We start from the raw sequence: 19,734 nt of genomic DNA on the forward strand, positions 1-19,734 counted from the left end.
AGGGGGCAGGTACGGCGAGGGGGCAGGTACGGCGAGGGGGCAGGTACCGCGAGGCGGCAGGTATATGGCGGGTGTCCCTCCCCTCGCTCCCAAGGTGTCTCTGCCAGGTGTAAAAATGATTCTTGAAATATCTCCAGGAGCAGCCTTGCTTCCTGCTTATTTCACGGTCTCTAACAGTTTTAAGGTAAAAGCCCGTGAAGCTGAAGCAATTTGGGGGCCAGGGAACTGGGATCCTGGTGGTCTGTGGGGACGTGGTGGGTGCAGGAACATTTCCTGTAGTTAGGATCAATTTAAGTAGTTTAATTACACAGCTGGAGCTGTTTGTGTCGGGCTTACAAACTAGAATGTAAAATTCGAAACTCCCTGGAGAGAAAGGGCAATTCCATACAGACACCCAACAAAATGGCATTGCTTTTTCAATTCCCCAATCACCCAGGAGGCCAAACTCAACGCTATGCTCAGTTCCGAAGACTTGCATAGGGACGAGACCAGAGGAAAGAGGTGTGGAGGGCGAAGGCATATATAATTTGGGTTGCCAACCACTGCTTTAGGAAGAACACTAACTTTTTAAAAAATGTTATAAATTGCCTTGTTGCCATTTATGTTTGTTATAACAATTTATTCTGTTACACGCTTGAGATTACTAACCTTCAAATACCTGAGTTTAACTTTACATCATAATATACTTAAATCAGTATCTAAATATAATTTCAAAATCACTACACATACCTTCTCAAAGTACAAGGTTTTTTATTTACAAATTGTATATTTTAGCTCTTTGCTTTCTAAATGTTTACAAAGCTTGTAACATATGTAGTCTTAGCGATTTTCACTTAAAGAATAATCAATTTTGCAATATTTCTAAAGGCACCCAGGAGGGAAGTGTATGCAATTTAATATGAACCCTAAGGAAAGTAAAACTAGGTTATCAAACATCCAACAAACTTCTACCCTGAATAATTTTTCTGGCAGTATCTGTTAACATCTACTACAGATGTGTTTTCTCTCACCCTGCATATGGAAGATTTCAACCACGTCAAACTGACAGTCAATCAAAATACGTTTAGATAGGGAAATGAGCATATTTAAAATACTTTCAGGTAAAATTGAGCAGAATGTCTTGACATAGCACACATATGAATAAAAGCAGATCTATCATCCCATTTTTATTTTTATTTTATTCTTTTTATCCCATTTTTAAAAGATGCAGTGACACAGTGCCCCTCCATAACACAGGATGAGGTACGAGCTATGTGACCTGGCTTCAGGCCCACTGGTGCATAATCCCAGAAGCAATCCCATTAGTTTGAGGACCTAGCTGGACAGGGTTTTTGCCTGCCAAAAGTGAAAGATATGACTGCTCCTTCCTTCAAATGCATTGACTTATAATCAATAAGGGGCGCCAGGCTGGCTCAGTCCTTAGAGCATGCAACTCTTGATCTCAGGGGTTGTGAGTTCAAGCCCCAGGTTGGGTGCAGAGATTACTTAATAAATAAATAAACTTAAAAAGAGAGAGAGAAATCCATTATTTAATTAAATCAACTTCATAGAAACACTGCCTAGAAAAGTGGTTGCCAGGACTGGGGGGTGAGGGAAACACGGAGACGTTGATAAAAGGGTACAAGCTTTCAGTTCTAAAACTAATAAAGACTAAGGAATTCATGTAGGACATGGCAACTACATTCTATTATATACCTGAAATCTTAGAGAACTTAAATGTTCACACACACACACAATATGTAAAGTAATAGATGTGACAACTACATGGGGAAAATCCTTTTAAAATCTACACATATATCAAATCATCACAATGTACATTTAAATATCATACAATTTTATTTGATAATTATACTTCATTAAATCTGGAAGAAAAAAAAAAGTAGAAAAGTTATACCAGCAGGGTCACCTGGGTGGCTCAGTTGGTTGAGTATCTGACTCTTGGTTTCAGCTCTGGTCATGGTTTCACAGTTTGTGAGTTCAAGCCCTGCATCGGGCTCTGCACTGATGGTGCAGAGCCTACTTGGGATTCTCTCTCTCTCCCTCTCTCTGCCCCTTCCCTGCTTGCGCTGTCTCTGTCTCTCTCAAAACAAATAAATGACCTTAAAAAAAAAAAGTTATACCATCAGTTAAGTGTGAATCATACACCTGCATGAATTATACTGGTTCTTTCGATTAAGCTTTCCTGATAACTGTTCTCTATTCAATTGTCAAAAATAAGATTCATTTTCATTAATTTTTTAATGTTTATTTATTTTTGAAGGAGAAAGACAGCATGAGTAGGGGAGGGACAGAAAGAAAGGGAAACACAGAATCCGAAGCAGGCTCCAGGCTCTGAGCTGTCAGCACAGAGCCCGACTCAGGGCTCGAACTCACAAGCCATGAGATCATGACCTGAGCTGAAGTCAGATACTCAACCAACTGAGCCACCTAGGCGCCCCTTCACTAATTCTTGAAATAAAACAGCTATTAACATCCAAAGGACAATGTAGCCACCATGTCTCCTGTATTATTTCTACCACATAATCAGTCCCTAGTAACCTATTCCTATCTTCCCATATAAATCCCAATCTCCCAGTGTCTTGACCTGCTTTATTTCATGGTCATTTGGTAAAGCATTCCTTTCCTATAAACCACATAGAGTCTGTCTGGAGATAGGCTCCCTGAACACAATAAACCCAAGGGCTTAACAGCATCGTTTTACAGTATTCTCTGCCACCCCACATCCTCCCTAATTCAGAAAATATTTAATTTTATTTATTTGTTTTTAAATGTTTATTTGAGAGAGAAAGAGCACAAGCAAGGGAGGGGCAGAGAGAGACAGAGGGAGACACAGAATCCGAAGCAGGTTCCAGGCTCGGATGTGGGGCTTGACCTCACCAACTATGAGATCATGACCTAAGTTGAAGTTGGACACTTAATGGACTGGGTCACCCAGGTGCCCCAAGATAATATTTATTTTTAAAAGGAAATATCCTTGTTCTTTCAGGGAACAAAAATATGAATGAACCTCAGCTAATGAAGTAGGACCTTCCGTCTTTGGAATTCTGTCCCAGAGACCATCACAAAAGGCCAGTAAGAAAAGCCTATCACCAGAATCCAAATGTCAGGTTGAAACTCCTAGATAATGGAGCAGCCTTCTAAAGAAACCTCAAAAAATTGAATAAAATACCTCATAAAATTATTTGGCCATCTCCACATATTTGTTCTTTTGCTATCTATCATGCCGTGAGTTTTAACATATTTTGACTTCTATTTATTCTGCAGTATGGGATATCTCAGATTAATCTTGAAGAAAGACTTATTCTTTGTAAAAATATTCTGATGTCGAGTCTGTTGTGACAATTAAGAAAATTAACATGTTCCATTACATTGGAAGTATGAATTCGTTGTCAATCCTGAGAACCCACCTTTGCTCCAAGGTCTTTTCCAGGTTCAGTACAGATGTATGGTTCCTCTCCACTATGATTCTCTGACACCAAAAGCATGGATGTTTGAAACAAAGCCTTATCACAAACTACCTTTGCAAGATCGCTCTCCAATATAATCCTGATGCTTCAATTTTGATCTTTGTTCTCAATAGTTAAGAGTCTGTTTCCTGGATCGTCTTTTTTCCCCTTTGCTCGTTTGTTTTGCTTATTAAGTTCCACATATGAGTGAAATCCTATAGTACTTGCCTCAAAGGGCGGGCCTATGCCGGCCAACTCCATCTTGTTCTGTGTCCTTCACCTTGACCACGCCTCCTCCCCTTGAGTAACCTCCCGCTCACCCGTTCAAACTTCCCGATCAAAACACACACAGCGACCTGCATAACTGGACTCCGACCCTTCCCCAGCCAATCGGCTGAGGCCACAGCCATTACCTCACCAACTGCCCCTAGGCCCCAATAAAACCTTTGTCCTTTTGAAACTCGCTCTCTCTCCCGGGTATCTCACCGCTGCCTCGGTGCAGGTAGGGGATTGGTGCAGGTAGGGGATTGAGCTCAAGCTAGCTCGAATAAAGGTTCTTTGCTTTTGCATCGGACTCGGCTCCCTGGTGGTCTTTGGGGATCATGAATTCTGGGGATAACATTTGGGGGCTCAGCCCGGGATGCCCAAGACCCCCGAGGGACCCCCAACACGGAGAGCCTGACTGGCCATGGTTAGCGTCTGTTCGTTCCGTCTTTTCTGTGTGAGCTCATTTCTGAAATTCTGGTAGTGCCCGACGCGGTCTACGTGGACGCACTGGAGGACCACGGGCCAGGAGTTTCGGAAGACGTTCCAATCCTCCCTTTTGGAGGGACGTGGAATCCCCTCAAAGGTCTGAGACGAGGTGGGTCGCTCCCGCTGGTCGGCGTGAGGCCGTCGTCTAGCTTTTGGTTCTGGAGGGACGTGGAATCCCCTCATCAGTTTTGGAGGGACATGGAGTCCCCTCAAAGGTCTAAGCTAGCTTTCAGTTTTGCTTCCATGGAGTTGGAAGACTTTCTAGGGGCCCTCTCTTTGTCTGTTTTTGTGTTTCTCTGTTTTGTTCTGTGGACTTACTGGATGGACATTATGGGACAGACTCAGACTACTCCTCTAAGTATTATGATTGAATTAATTTTTTCTCCCCCGTATAACCCCCCTAGGATGCTAGAAGAACACCATCCTCCCCCTCTGGGGGAGGCAGACGTTGTTCCGGGAGCAGGAGGCGGAAACACTCCAGTGGGAAGCCCACCCTTTACCAGACAAAGGGCTCAGAGGGAGCAATCCGCCTCCACCGCCGATTCCACTATTCTGCCCCTGCGAGCCACCGGACCCCCAGATGCGGAGGGGAATCAGCCTCATCACTATTGGTCTTTCGCCACTAGTGACCTCTACAATTGGAAAGCTTAGAATCCTAAGTTTTCCGAGAAACCAGCAGGGCTTATTGATTTATTAGATTCTGTTCTTTTTACCTATCAGCCCACGTGGGACGATTGCCAGCAGCTTTTGCAGGTCCTGTTCACGACTGAGGAAAGAGAAAGAATCCTCAATGAAGCCCGAAAACTAGTTCTGGGCGCAGACAGGAATCCCACCACCAACCAGGCTCAGATAGATACCTCCTTCCCCTTAACTCAGCCCCAGTGGGATTTCAACACGGCAGAAGGTAAGGAGAGGCTCCAGGTCTACCGCCAGACTCTAATGGGGGGTCTCCGAATGGCTGCTAGAAAGCCAACCAACTTGGCCAAGGTAGGAAATGTACAACAGGGAAAAGATGAATCTCCGGCTGCCTTTTTAGAATGGATCATGGAGGCATTCCGTACCTATACCCCCATGGATCCAGAGGCTCCGGAAAGCAAGGCAGCTGTTATCATGGCCTTTGGAAACCAATTGGCCATAGACATTAGGAGAAAATTACAGAAAATAGATAGACTAGGAGAAAAAAGTCTGCAGGACTTACTGGTGGTAGCCGAAAAGGTATATAATAACCAGGACCTCCTGAGGACAAGCAGGCTCGCGCCATGGCGGCTGCCAGCAGTAAGCAGACTCGAGATCTGGCCAGAATACTACTAGCTACCAATGCTGACTCCCCCGAGCAACGAGACCGCCATCTCCGGCAGCTGACAGATGACTCAAGAAAAGGTAAAGGAACCACCAAGGGGGGAAGCAGAGGCTGCAGAAAGATCAGTGCGCATACTGCAAGGAGATAGGGCATTGGGCCCGAGATTGTCCGAAAAGGGCCGGCAGGAAGGGAAGCAAGACTGATCGAGTAAAAGTCCTAGAGCTAGATGAACTAAGTGATTAAGGGAGTCGGGGTTCGGACCCTCTCCCCAAACCCAGGGTAACTCTTAAAGTGGAGGGGACCCCTGTTGACTTCCTTGTTGACACCGGAGCACAACATTCGGTCCTCTGCACCCCACAAGGAAAACTAGCCAGCAAGAAGTCCTGGGTACAAGGGGCAACTGGTATGAGCCAGTATTCATGGACTACCTGAAGAACAGCAGTTTTGGGGACGGGCCAGGTATCCCACTCCTTTATGGTAATACCGGAATGCCCCTATCCGCTGTTAGGATGGGACTTACTGACCAAGATTGGAGCTCAGATAACTTTCAGACAAGGGGGGCCTCAGGTCTCCAATGGCAAGGGCCACCCCATCCAGGTCCTGACCATGAAACTAGAGGATGAATACCGCCTCCACCAGGAGGCGCTCCTGAGAGAGGATAATATAGACAGATGGCTACAAGAATTCCCCTCGGTTTGGGTGGGGGGGGGGATAGGACTAGCCGCTCACAGGACCCCGGTCCTGGTAGAGCTCAAGCCAGGAGAGAGTCCGGTAAGGATCAAACAATACCCCATGTCTCAGGAGGCCCGGAAGGGGATCCAGCCACACATCCGGAGACAACGAAGCCTAGGGGTACTAGTTCCTTGCCAGTCTCCCTGGAACACCCCCCTACTGCTGGTCAAAAAGCCTCACAGAAATGACTACTGTCCGGTACAAGACCTCCGGGAAGTAAAGAAGAGGGTCACGGACATACACCCAACTGTTCCCAACCCATATACTCTCTTGAGCTCCTTGGCGCCCTCCAGGGTCTGGTATACTGTAGTAGCTTTAAAGGACGCCTTCTTCCGTCTGCCGCTGGCACCCCAGAGCCAACCCTTGTTCGCCTTCGAGTGGCATGATCCGGAGGAGGGCTACAGTGGGCAACTCACCTGGACACGGCTGCCTCAGGGGTTCAAAAATTCGCCCACCATCTTCAATGAGGCACTACACAAGGACCTGGGTGAGTACAGAAGGGAGCACCCTGGCCTCACCCTCCTACAGTACGTAGATGACATCCTGATTGCTGCCAACACGGCCAAAGACTGTGAGCGAGGGACCCAGGACCTGCTGGGGGCCTTAGGGTACCGGGCATCCGCGAAGAAGGCTCAGATATGCAGGGAGAGGGTAAGTTACCTGGGATATATCCTGGAGGGTGGACAGCGGCGGTTATCAGATGCCAGAAGAGAAACTGTCCTAAGGATCCCTATTCCCACCTCCCGAAGAGAAGTAAGGGAATTCTTAGGATCAGCCAGCTACTGCCGCCTCTGGGTTCCAGGTTTTGCTGAGATCGCCAGGCCCCTATATGAAGCTACCAAAGAGGGGAAAACATTTAAATGGGCGGAAAAAGAAGAAACTGCCTTTAATCAGTTAAAAAAGGCCCTCCCTAAGTGCCCCAGCCCTGGGCCTACCAGACATTACGAAGCCCTTCCACCTCTTTGTACACGAACACAAGGGAATAGCAAAAGGGGTTCTAACTCAAGCCTTAGGCCCCTGGAACTGCCCGGTGGCTTACCTGTCCAAGAAACTAGACCCAGTGGCTGCCGGCTGGCCGCCATGCCCAAGAATTATTGCGGCGACAGCACTCCTAGTCAAGGACGCAGACAAACTGACCCTAGGACAGGAGATCTGGATCACGACCCCACACGCCATTGAAGGGGTCCTGAAACAGCCTCCTGATAGATGGATGAGCAACACACGTATGACTCATTACCAGAGCCTCCTACTCAACCCTCCACGGGTGCGGTTCCACCCCAGTGCAGCCCTCAATCCTGCAACCCTGCTGCCCGACCCTGACCTAGGTGCTCCACTACATGACTGTGCGGGGATCCTGGAGCAAGTACATGGATTCCAGACGGACCTGACCGACCGGCCCCTCCCCGATGCCGAGGCTACTTGGTTCACTGATGGCAGCAGCTTTGTGCGAGACGGACACAGGTATGCGGGTGCAGCGGTGGTCACCGAAACGGACACCGTATGGGCGGAGGCTCTACCCTCCGGAACGTCAGCCCAGCAAGCAGAGCTCATCGCCCTTGCCAAGGCGCTAACGTTGGGAGCTAGAAAATGGCTTAACAACTACCGGACTTGGGAGACCCAGTTTTACCAGACCTGCCGCAATACTCCCAGGAGGAGTTACAGCGGATCAAGAAACTCCCCATGGCCCAGGAGATAAAGGGATGGTGGTATACACCTAACAAGGAGCTCGTGCTGCCAGACCGGCTCGGAGTCTCAATATTAGAGCACATGCATCGGTCTACTCACATGGGGGCCCAAAAATTAAAAGACTTAATCTGACATGACAGAATCAAGATTCACCAACAGGACACCAAAATAGAGCAAGTTGTATCTGCCTGCAAGACCTGCCAACTCACCAATGCGAGAGCCACATCAAATAAAAAAAAGGAACCAGGCTCAGAGGCACAGACTGGGAGCCCAATGGAAGGTCGACGTCACTGAAGTTAAACCAGGAAAGTATGGTTATAAATATCTTTTAGTATTTACAGACACCTTCTCTGGCTGGGTGGAGGCATACCCAACCAAGCATGAAACAGCTCAGATGGTGGCTAAGAAGCTACTAGAAGACATCTTACCCAGGTATGGTTTTCCTGCCACGATAGTATCAGACAAGGGACCAGCTTTTATCTCACAGGTAACGCAGGCAGTAGGCAAGGCGGTGGGGGCAAACTGGAAATTACATTGTGCTTATAGGCCCCAGAGCTCAGGACAGGTAGAAAGAATGAATAGAACCCTAAAAGAGACCCTTACCAAATTAACCATGGAGACTGGCGGGGACTGGGTGACTCTCCTACCATATGCCCTTTACCGGGTTAGGAACACTCCTTACACCTTGGGTTTTACTCCCTACAAGATCATGTTTGGCAGGCCACCCCCTGTTATTCCCAGCCTTCGAGCTGAACTTCTTGCTAAGTTTAAAGATCAAGAACTTTTTCTTTCCTTGAGAGGGCTCCAGAAGGCGCACGAGGACATTTGGCCGGGCCTCCGTGCCATCTACGAGGCTGGCCCAATCCTGACACCTCATCAGTACAGGCCGGGAGACTGGGTCTACGTCAAGAGACACCACCGAGAGACCCTCGAGTCGCACTGGAAGGGACCCTACAACGTGGTGCTGACAACCCCCACCACTCTCAAAGTAGATGACATTGCGACCTGGGTCCATCACACCCACGTTCAGCCAGCAGACCCCTCCTCGATCCGGAAGGACTTCATCACGTGATGGGCCATCAGTTGGGACCAACACAACCAGCTCAAGCTATAGCGCATTCGACCTACCTGATATTGGTAACTCTGTTAACTCTGCTTGTCATTGCTCATGCTGCCAGGAGTCCCCACTCTCCCCAAAACATCACCTGGCAGATCATAGACACCAGCTCGGGGACAATACTTAATCAGACCTCCCAGAGCCACCCCAGGGACACTTGGTTCCCAGAACTTTGCGTAAACCTCCAAACTCTGTTCCCCTTGTCACCATAAATGCAGCCAGTCCCATGATTGGGTCAGTAAGCTACATGACAAGGGGGGAATGAAAGGGCGGGCCTAAGCCGGCCTACTCCATCTTGTTCTGTGTCCTTCACCTTGACCACGCCTCCTCCCCTTGAGTAACCTCCTGGTCACCTGCCTAACAGGACTCCGACCCTTCCCCAGCCAATCAGCTGAGGCCACAGCCATTACATCACCAACTGCCCCTAGGCCCCAATAAAACCTTTGTCCTTTTGAAACTTGCTCTCTCTCCTCGGCATCTCACCGCTGCGTCAGTGCAGGTAGGGGATTGAGCTCAAGCTAGCTCGAATAAAGGCTCTTTGCTTTTGCATCGGACTCGGCTCCCTGGTGGTCTTTGGGGATCATGAATTCTGGGCATAACAGCCTTTCTCTGACTGACGTATTTCGCTTAGCATTATACTCTTTAGTGCCATCCATATTGTCACAAATGGCAAGATTTCATTCTTTTTTATGGCTGAATAAAATACCATTGTATCTATATACCACATCCACATTGTCTTTATTCATTCTTCTGTCCATGGACATTTGAGCAGCTTCCATATCTGGCTCTTGTAAATAATGCTTCTAAAAACTTAGGTAGGGGTGCATGTATCCTTTTGAATTAGTGCTTTTGTATTTTTTCGGCAAATACCCAGTAGTGAGATTACTGGGTAATAGGGTCATTCTATTTTTAACTTTGTGCGGAACCTCCATACTGTTCTCCAGAGTGGCTGCACCAGTTTGCATTCCTACCAACAGTGCAAGAAGGCTCCTTTTTCTTCATATCTTCACCAGCACTTGTTGTTTCCACACTCAACTAATTTTTAACAACCACATAATTGGGAAAGGATAGTCTCTTCAATAAATGGTGTAGGGAAAACTGGAGGTCTATGTGCACAAGAATGAAACAACCCTTACCTTACAACATACTCAAAAATCAACCCAAAACGGATTAAAGACTAAATGTAAGTTACGAAACTGTAAAACTCCTAGAAGAAAATAAAGGGGGAAAGTTCCTTGATATTGATTTTGGCAATGATTGTTTAGAATTGAAAACAAAAGTGTCAAAAACAAAAACAAAAATAAGACCAGACCACACTAAAAACCTTCTGCACAGCAAAGAAACAGTCAATAAAATTAAAAGGCAACCTATGAAATAGGAGTAAATATTTGCAAATGCTCAAGATGACAAGGTGTTAATATCCAAAATATGTAAGAACTTATGAAACTCAATGGCAAAACAAACCAAAAGGAAAAATAAACACAATGATTAAAAAAATGGGCAGAGGACTGGGGTGCCTGGGTGGCTCAATCCAATCGGTTAAGCATCCAACTTCAGCTCAGGTCATGGTCTCACAGTTGGGGAGTTCGAGCCCCACTTCGGGTTCCGGGCTCTGTGCTGACAGTTCAGAGCCTGGAGCCTACTTTGGATTCTGTGTCTCCCTCTCTCCACCCCTCCCCCACTCATGCTCTGTCTGTCTCTGTCTTTCTCAAAAAGTAAACAAACATTGAAAAAAAATGGACAGAGGACATGAATAGACATTTTCCCAAAGACATACAAATGGCCAACAGATACATGAAAAGATGCTCAACATCACGAGTCATCAAGGAAATGCAAATCAAAACCACCATGAGATATTACATCACACCTGTTAGGAAGGCAATTATCAAAAAGTCAAAAGATAAAAAGAATTGGAGAGGACATAGAGAAAGGAATCCTGTGCCCTGTGGGTGGGAATGTAAATTGATGCAGCCACTGTGGAAAACAGTATGGAGGTTCCTCAAAATATTAAAAAAAGAAATACCGTGTGATCCTATAAACCCACTACTGAATATTTACCCAATGAAAACAAAACACTAATTTAAAAACATAAAGGCACCCCTAGATTTACTGTAGTATTATTTACAACAGCCCAGATACGGAAGCAGCCCAAGTGTCCATGGATAGGGGAATAGATAAAGATGTGGTAGGGGCGCCTGGGTGGCTCAGTCGGTTGAGCACCGACTTCGGCTCAGGTCACGATCTCGCGTTCCGTGAGTTCGAGCCCCGCATCGGGCCCCTGTACTGACAGCTCAGAGCCCGGAGCCTGTTTCAGATTCTGTGTCTCCCTCTTTCTGACCCTCCCCCATTCATGCTCTGTCTCTCTCTGTCTCAAAAATAAATAAACATTAAAAAAAAAAAAAAGATGTGGTATACATATTCAATGGAAAATTATTAGTCAGACATAAAAAAGAATGAAGTCTCATCATTTGTACAACATGAATAGACATATAGGGTATTATGGTAAGTGAACTAAGTTGGAGAGAAAAAGACAAATACTATATGATTCCACTTATATGTGGAATGTTAAAAAGAAAATAATATGCACAAACAAAAAGACAGAAATAGACTCGTAAATACAGACAACAAATTGGTGGTTGCCAGAGGGGAGGAGGTAGGCAATGGGCAAAATAGGTGTAGGGGATGAAGAGGTAAAATCTTCCAGTTATAAAATAAGGAAGTCACAGAAATGAAAAGTACAGGGGCACCTGGGTGGCTCAGTTGGTTAAGCGACCGACTTTGGCTCAGGTCATGATCTCGCGGTTCATTGGTGCAAGCCTCGTGTAGGGCTCTGTGCTGACAGCTCGGAGCCTGGAGCCTGCTTCAGATTCTGTGTCTCCCTCTCTCTCTGCCCCTCTCCTGCTAATACTCTGTCTCTCTCTCAAAAATGAATAAAAATTAAAAAAATAAAAATAAAAATAGAAAAACAATCATGCAAAAAACTTGAAGAAGAAAAAAAAGCCATGTATTTAAGCAAGACTATTTCACCAAATAGCATGACCAAGACTGGACAATTTCCTCTAAATTAAGGCTGAGAAAAGGGGCCAGCCAGGCCTCCAGCAATTAACCACTGCAAAGGATGCCTGAGGAGGGAGCAATACAAGAGAAAAGAAGGAAAGAAAAAAAGAAGGGAGGGGTCCAGAGGGTCCAGATCAAAGACCTGGTGTGTTTCGTTCATGGATGACAGGATTGCAACTTTGCCCAAGGTGGTCGCTGAGGCAGGAGAACTAAAGCAATGTACTAAAAATAATATTCTTTCTTTACTGGCCCAGATTCCCCCCCCCCCCCCCCCCGGTCTCCTTTTCCAGAATCTTCCAACTCTTCCTACACATGAATCCAGGACTTCCACACACGGCTTCTTTCATCCTGGTCAACAGAGAGCCTACAGTGTGTCCAGAGGCGGCCCCTAAACACCCCCTGCAGCCCAGCCACACTGACACCACCCATCTCCACTCACCTGCTGCGAAGCCCCTCAGGATGTGCCCAGTGCAGCCTCCTCACAGGCTCGGGTCCCTGGGTGACGACAAGCTGGAATCTAAGTGCAGAGGAGAGGGACCGGGGGAAGGCTTGGGGGAGTGTGGACGCACCCATGCCAGGCAGGACACTTCAGACTCAGACAAGGTTGGCAAGTCCAAGAAGGGCCTTGCAGGAATGAGAGACAGGAAATCGACCCAGGATATGACTTCACCTGACAGACGGCCATTCCCGACTCCTTTCCTTTGCTCTTCCTCCCTTTCCAAGATTCTTCCTCAGGCAGGATCAGGCTTGGGAATTCAATCCTAAGTGTCAACAAAACGCAGCTTAATGCTTTGAGTCAGTCTGGGTCCTTCCCGTCCTGCAGCCTCACACGGGAAGGCCTCTCCGTGTGAAAACACGGGGGGTGCCCCTGACAGTGAACTCCTCCAAAGGCCAGCAAGTGACCTTCCCACCCTTCTTCTTCAGAACCGGTTCCCGCCCTGGTGAAGCCCCCGCACACGGCATCAGTGGGGACCTGGGTGGGACCTGACCCTCCCCTGCAGATCACAGGCCTGCCCCGATCACACCCCACGCAGAGCTGGGCCCCCTCACCTCTCCCTGGGTCAGGGGCTGATGTCAGCCTCAGACAGGGAGCACCACAGCCTTGGTGCTCAGCGCTGGAGACACATCAGAAACCCCCCAGGCACTTTAACTAGGACTGAGATCAGGCCCTGTCTCCCCTTGGCCATTTGAAGGGACTCTCCGGGAGGGGGTCCAAGAGGCTCCGCTGAGAAGGTGGCATCAGAACGAAGACCCAGGGGAGGGAGCTTGTTTGCCACCCGCCTCTGAGGGGCCACACAGTTCCAGGCAGAGAGACAGGCCCCGGGAGGCCCTCAGGCAGGAGCAAGCCTGGCCCCAGGAGAGGGGAAGAGGCCTGTGTGGCAGCAGTGGGGTGAGGCGACCAGCAGGGGAGGAGGACAGACAGGCACCTGGGGGGGCAGATCCGGAAGGGGGTTTTTTCCCAAATTTTCCCCCCACCTTTTTTTTTTTTTTTTTTTTTTTTTTAGTTTTTTTAATCTTGATTTATTTTTTTGGAGAGAGGGAGAGAGCACCCACCAGTGGGGGGAGGAGCAGAGGAGAGAGAGAGAGAGAGAGAGAGAGAGAGAGACTCCCAAGCAGGCTCTGCACTGTCAGCACAAAGGCCAATGCAGGGCTCGAATCCATGAACCCACGAACCGTGAGATCATGACCTGAGCCAAAATCAAGAGTCTGACACTTAACCAACTGCCTCACCCAGGTGCCTCGTTTTTTGTTTTTTTTAATGTTTGGGTTTTTTTTTTTTTCAGAGTGTGCACATGCGTGCATGCATGGGGGGGGGGGGGTGAAGGGCAGGGGAGTGGGGGACAGGATCCAAAGTGGGCTGTGCACTGACAGCAGAGAGCCCAATGTGGGGCTTGAACTCACAAACCTTGAGATCATGACCTGAGGCTAAGTTGGATGCTTAACTGACTGAGCCACCCAGGCGCCCCCTGCCTCCAACATCTTGAAAGAATTTTAGAAACCGCATGTTCCTCCTCTCCTGTTAAGTAAACATCAAATTTTTTTCTTCATCTTATACAATAAAACATTTACAAATATAATGTAGTATCTTATATTTAGAATCCTGCTTGATGTGGGGCTCGAACTCAAAAAACTGGAGATCATGACCTGAGCTGATATCAAGAGTCAGACGTTTAACCAACTGAGCCACCCAAGCGCCCCTCCTCAAGCCTTTTAGACTGTTTTTTTATAAGCCTCATCCTTATCTGTACAATTTATTTTTTTTAATTTTTTTAATGTTTATTTATTTTTGAGAGAGAGAGAAATTTTTTTTGTGAGTAGGGGAGGGGCAGAGAGAATGAGGGAGACACAGAATCCGAAGCAGGCTCCAGGCTCCAAGCTGTCAGCACAGAACCCAACGCGGGACTTACTCACAAACTGAGATCGGACCTGAGCCGAGGTCGGATGCTTAACCGACTGAGCCAACCAGGCACCCCATTATCTGTATAATTTAAACAAACTTCAGTTTCTTAGGTTATAAAGCCACAAGTCAATATAACAACTTAATCATCCATATCCAACCTTACCACTCACCTGGATCCAGGTACACCCTCTTTCTTCGCTAGGATGTTTCCCTTATTCTGTATATCTCTCTCCATTCCTTTCACTCTGTCTCTTGGCAAAGATTCTTTGCTTCACCAAACTTGAGTCAGACCCCTGAATCTTCTCCTGGGCCCATCTGTGCACTTCCTTATAAAACCAGCTTTGGCAAGAACCCGGAGTTTAACCAGAACCTCCCACCCTCTGTGTCTGATCAGGTTCCTTGCCCCCCACTATTCCCCAGGTGATGTCTGATCGATCACCCTGGCCTGTCCTCAGCAAGAATCCTACTTGGTCTGTTTAGCCAGAACCACACGTAGCCCTGATGCTCCCTCTTGGCGATTTTCCATGCAGTAACCCCCTCCTTGCCTCTAAATTCCCACTTGCCCACGGTGTATTCAGAGTTGAGCCCAATCTGTCTCCTCCACTGTGAATCCTATTGCTGTGGTCCCTACACCTGTCTGGAAGCTGGTCCTGAATAAACCCTGCCTTACCATCTTTAACGGGCACCAGTGATTTTTTTTTTTTCTTTGACACTCTCACTGTTTTTGGCGGGGGCAGGGGACTGTGTCTGGTTTCCCCTTGGATGTCTCTCACTCTGTTCCCCTCTCCTGTCCCGCTTTCTCCCCTTTCCTGGATTCCTTCTCTCACATCTCTTCTGCCCCACTCTGCAACCTGTTTCCCCTCCTGTTGCTTTCTCCCCAACCTGATTGTTCCCAAGTATTTCTGCCTCCTTCGTCCCCCACCTGTCTGTCTCTGCTCTCCCTATTAGGTTGCGGCTACCTCTGTTACAACACCCACTGCGCCCCCCCACCCCTGCTTTCTGGCACCCCGAGCTCACTACGCTGCTTCCCTGCAGTCTCTCCTCCTTCGCGGTTCTTTCTTTCTGTCCCAGCACCACGCTGGTCTGCCATGGCTCCAACTCTTGTACCCTCTCTCCACCGTCGGTCTGAAGCGCCTCTCCCTTTGTTGCTCCTGCTCCCACTTCCCGCCCCTCTCACTGTTCTGTCTTTCCCTTCATCTGCCTAGAGATCCCGCTTTTCTCCATCTCCTTTTCTCCCCCTGCTGCTTTCGCAGTTTATTCTTTTACTTTCGATGTCTGCCACCCCCTCACACGTCCTCCGCTTTGCCAGTTGTTCGTGGTTCTCCCTCACTTTTCTCTTTCATTTTTCTGGAATTCTCTCACTGGGTCTGTCTCTCCTGATTCCTCTCACCCAGGAATGGGATGGAGTCAGATGCCCGCCTCCTGGAAGGAGCACATTCTCCAGGGGCGAGGCGTTTGGGGTGGAAGAACGCTGGTGTCACTAGGCAGGCCCAGGTCACCTCTCCCAGCGCGGGGTCGGGGGAAGAGGTGGCTGGGGGAGAGGGAGCCTGAGGAGTGGTCAGAGGGGCGGTGTTCCAGAAGCGGGGGGAGACCTGAAGAATCCCAGGACCCGGAAGAGCACGCGGCCTCTCCGGAGGGGCCCAGAAAGGGAGGCTGGGGGGCGCCAAGGGAATAAATCCACCTCGCGGAAGGGGGCTTTAGGTGCCTGGGGCGGGCGGCGGGCTCCGAAGAGGGTTCCAGCAGGACACGGATGGGAAAGCCGGCGTCTGCGCGGACCGAGCACGGCAGTGCTGAGGGAAGGGACCAGCCTCGCCGCGATTTTAAACCTAAAGGGACGCGTCCCCGGCCTCCCAAAGCGACGTCTGAATTTACTTGGGGTGCAGGGGCGGGTGTAGGGATTTCACGGCCCCTAATGACGCCCAGACCGTGGCAATGGAGGAGAGGACCCTACGAACAGCGGGTTTAAACTGGAAAGACGGAAACTCACGCCGCGTAACAGGACCTTTAACCCGCGCCAACCGCTTCCAGGTCTACAGAAACCTGCGCGCTCTCAGTGAAGAGGACGGGGAGGGGGCGGGGCCTGGGCAGGGTGCGAGCGTTGGGGGGCGGGGCGCGCGGAGGCGAGGTTAACGCAGGTATCGTGAGAGGGCGGGACGAAGCCGACGAGGGGGCGGGGCCTCGGGGCGGAGAGCGGAGAGGCGAGGCCTACGCTGGAATTGCGAGGGGGTGGGGCGATGTGGGGGCGGAGCCTCTAGTGAAGTGCGTTCGTTCCGGGGGCGGGGCCTGGGCTTCGCGTCCTCCTGTCCTCTCTTCTAGCTGGTCTGTTTTCTGGGTTTGGAAACGTTTGAGTGTCTTCTGTGGAGCGGCGTTGCCTTCTATCTCAAGTTAATGTTTTAAACACTTTTAGGGTAAAAGTTTAAAGTTGTGGGGGACACTTATGTTGGAAATTAAGATGCTTTTGTTTTGGGGGCGGCTGGCTGCCATAGTAGGTTGAGCCTCTGACTTGATTTCCACTCAGGTCGTGATCCAGGGTGGTAGGACCGAGCCCTGAGCCCTGTCTGTGCTGAAAGTGGAAACTGCTTGAGATTCTCTCTCTCTCTCTCTCCCCCTCTGCCCCTCTCTGCCCCCTATTTGTGTTCTCTTTCTCTTTAAAAGAAAGCTTTCCTTTTCACAGTTGAAAATGGTTCAACAATTATAAATTATAACAAGACAATTTATAGCGATTTTTTTTAAGTTACTAGTTTTTTCTCGTTTTTTTTTTAAAGTTAATGTTCATTTTATTTTATTATTTTTTTTAATTCTTTTTTTTTCAACGTTTTTTATTTATTTTTGGGACAGAGAGAGACAGAGCATGAACGGGGGAGGGGCAGAGAGAGAGGGAGACACAGAATCGGAAACAGGCTCCAGGCTCCCAGCCATCAGCCCAGAGCCTGAGCGGGGCTCGAACTCACGGACCGCGAGATCGTGACCTGGCTGAAGTCGGACGCTTAACCGACTGCGCCACCCAGGCGCCCTAATGTTCATTTTAAACCAGTGGTTGGTAACCCAAATTATCGTATGCCTTTAGCCACGCCTCGTATCCCAGGTCTGGTCCCTATGAAATCTTCAGAACTGAGCTCAGTGCTGATTTTGGCCTCCTGGGTGAAAGGGGAATAGAAAAAGCAGTGCCATTTTGTTGGGTGTCAGTACAGAATTGCCTATTCTCAAGTGAGAGAAAGTTCCTCTTGCCTTATCAGAGAAATAAGCTGATGAGAATAAGCTTTTTTTCCCCCCTCTTTTTTTAAAGTGAAACCCCTGCAGATGTAGTTTATAATCTTCACTTAGTACATCAAGAATTGGTTAGTTCCAAGGGAGTGCACCATTTCATCACCCGGGTCACTCTCCACCCCCCCACCCCCAACAAATGCTCCACAATGCAGTACAACCAGATGTTGTGTTTATGTAGAATAGAATGTTTTAACAACACTTGTCCTATAACCACTCTTGCTGCTTTGTTCTGTTTTGGGAAAGGAAAAAAAGGAAAAAACAAACAAACAAGAAAGCAACATAATCCGAACACTGTGCACACCAGCGGGTGCCTGTCTTCCCTGGGCATTTTCAGTGGAATTTCTGCTGAACCCTGGCCCCCACCCCACCCCACTAGCAAGGAAAGAGGCAAAAGAATAGGTTCGCACCTGTGCGCAGGAGTGGAAAGAGAAACCACATGCAAACTGGGCTGCAAGTGGATTCTGGCACATTTTTAGATGAGACCTAAAAAAAAAGTCATGCTGTACACAGGAAGCAGGCAAAGGAGTTCTGAGGGAGGTAGTGCCCATAGACACTGTCTCCTCAGGAGACAGATGGAAATCAAGCTTTTCTTTATGAAAGTGAAGGAAGGCCTGTTATTTTCTCTTTTTTTTACAGTTTTTTAAAATTTTTATTTAAGTAACCTCTACACCCCAACATGGGGCTCAGACTCAGGATCCCGAGATCAAGTCTCATCCTCCTCCAACTGAGCCAGATGGGTGCCCCACAACCCGAGAAGGAAAGCTGTATGTGAATTCTGATTCAGATTGGCCATGTAGAGAGTACATACAGATGTGAACGAACTGAGTATTACCTTAAAACTCTGTGTGTGCAGATATGGGAAGGTCCTCGTGTAACCCCACAGTGAGGGCGAGGATTTCGTGCATCTAAACTAGCAAACACAGACTGAATTGTTCAAGACATAGTCTTTTTTTTTTAAGTTTATTTATTTATTTTGAGAGAGAGCGGGGGAGGGAGGGAGGGAGGGAGAGAGAGAGAGAGAGAGAGAGAGAGAGAGAGAGAGAGAATCCCAAGCAGGCTCTGCACTGTCAGTGTGGAACCCGATGAGGGGCTCAAACTCACGAAACTCTGAGATCATGACCTGAGCTGAAACCAAGAGTTGGACCCTTAACTGAGCCACCCAGGCGCTCCAAAATCCATTTCTTTTCAAACTCTACACCCAGTGTGGGGCTTGAACTCATGACCCTGAGATCAAGAGTCATGTTCTTCCAACTGAGCCAGCCAGGCACCCCTCTCATTTTTTATAGTAGCTGCCCCAATAGGTGTGAGGTAGTATCTCATGGCAGGATATATATTTAAGTGCTTATTTATTTGAGAGAGAGCGTGTGCAGGGGAGGGGCAGAGATAGGGAGAGGAAAAGAGAGAGAACCCCAAGCAGGCTCCATGCTGTCACTGCAGAGCCCAACATGGGGCTTGAGCTCACGAAGCTTGAGATCATGCCCCGAACCGATATCAAGAGTTGGCCACAACCGACTGAGCCACTCAGGTGCCCCTAGGGTATCTTTAAAGAGTTTGGGAGACAGTTGGGAAATATGACAAGATAAAATCCAACTGAATATTAGGATATTTAGAAGATCGAATATTGTGTATTCAGTGATCTTAGCTAGAGGAGTGAATTTGGATTCCCATGTCCTTTACTTGAGGAAATATATCCATGGTGGGATTTTCACCATTTCTACGATAGCAGAGGAGGAGAGTGGGGGAGAATAACCTGAGTCTTTTTTATGTTTATGAATCAAAAAAAACAGAATAAAAAGAGGGGGGTGGACAATCCCTCAATCACATAGAACAATTAAAACATATCCCTATTGGTAACTGCTAGATTTGAGAATCCAAAAAATTTGAATGAGTTTCAAGAGACAATATACTCATCCCTGTGTCAAAAAAAGAAAGAAAGAAAGAAAGAAAGAAAGAAAGAAAGAAAGAAAGAAAGAAA

The 19,734-nt window shown here is 48.0% G+C and overlaps 1 protein-coding gene and 1 long non-coding RNA gene across 2 annotated transcripts in view; both read left to right on the forward strand.

Annotated features, from left to right (window-relative positions):
- Positions 1 to 3,181, forward strand: part of LOC125915654 (uncharacterized) — a 3,352-nt gene extending 171 nt beyond the window's left edge. Inside the window, exon 2 of the long non-coding RNA XR_007455720.1 lies at positions 2,987 to 3,181. This is a non-coding gene — a long non-coding RNA (uncharacterized LOC125915654). The remainder of the gene's footprint in view (positions 1 to 2,986) is intronic.
- Positions 3,182 to 5,918: 2,737 nt separating this feature from the next.
- Positions 5,919 to 9,100, forward strand: LOC125916080 (uncharacterized). The gene is made up of 3 exons (XM_049622249.1): positions 5,919 to 5,958; positions 7,557 to 7,795; positions 8,405 to 9,100. Exons 1-3 carry the CDS (start codon positions 5,919 to 5,921, stop codon positions 8,987 to 8,989), a joined length of 864 nt encoding a protein of 287 aa, XP_049478206.1. The 3' UTR covers positions 8,990 to 9,100.
- The last annotated feature ends 10,634 nt before the right edge of the window (positions 9,101 to 19,734 follow it).

This window comes from Panthera uncia (genome assembly GCF_023721935.1).
Source record: "Panthera uncia isolate 11264 chromosome E2 unlocalized genomic scaffold, Puncia_PCG_1.0 HiC_scaffold_19, whole genome shotgun sequence".
Lineage (NCBI taxonomy): Eukaryota > Metazoa > Chordata > Mammalia > Carnivora > Felidae > Panthera > Panthera uncia.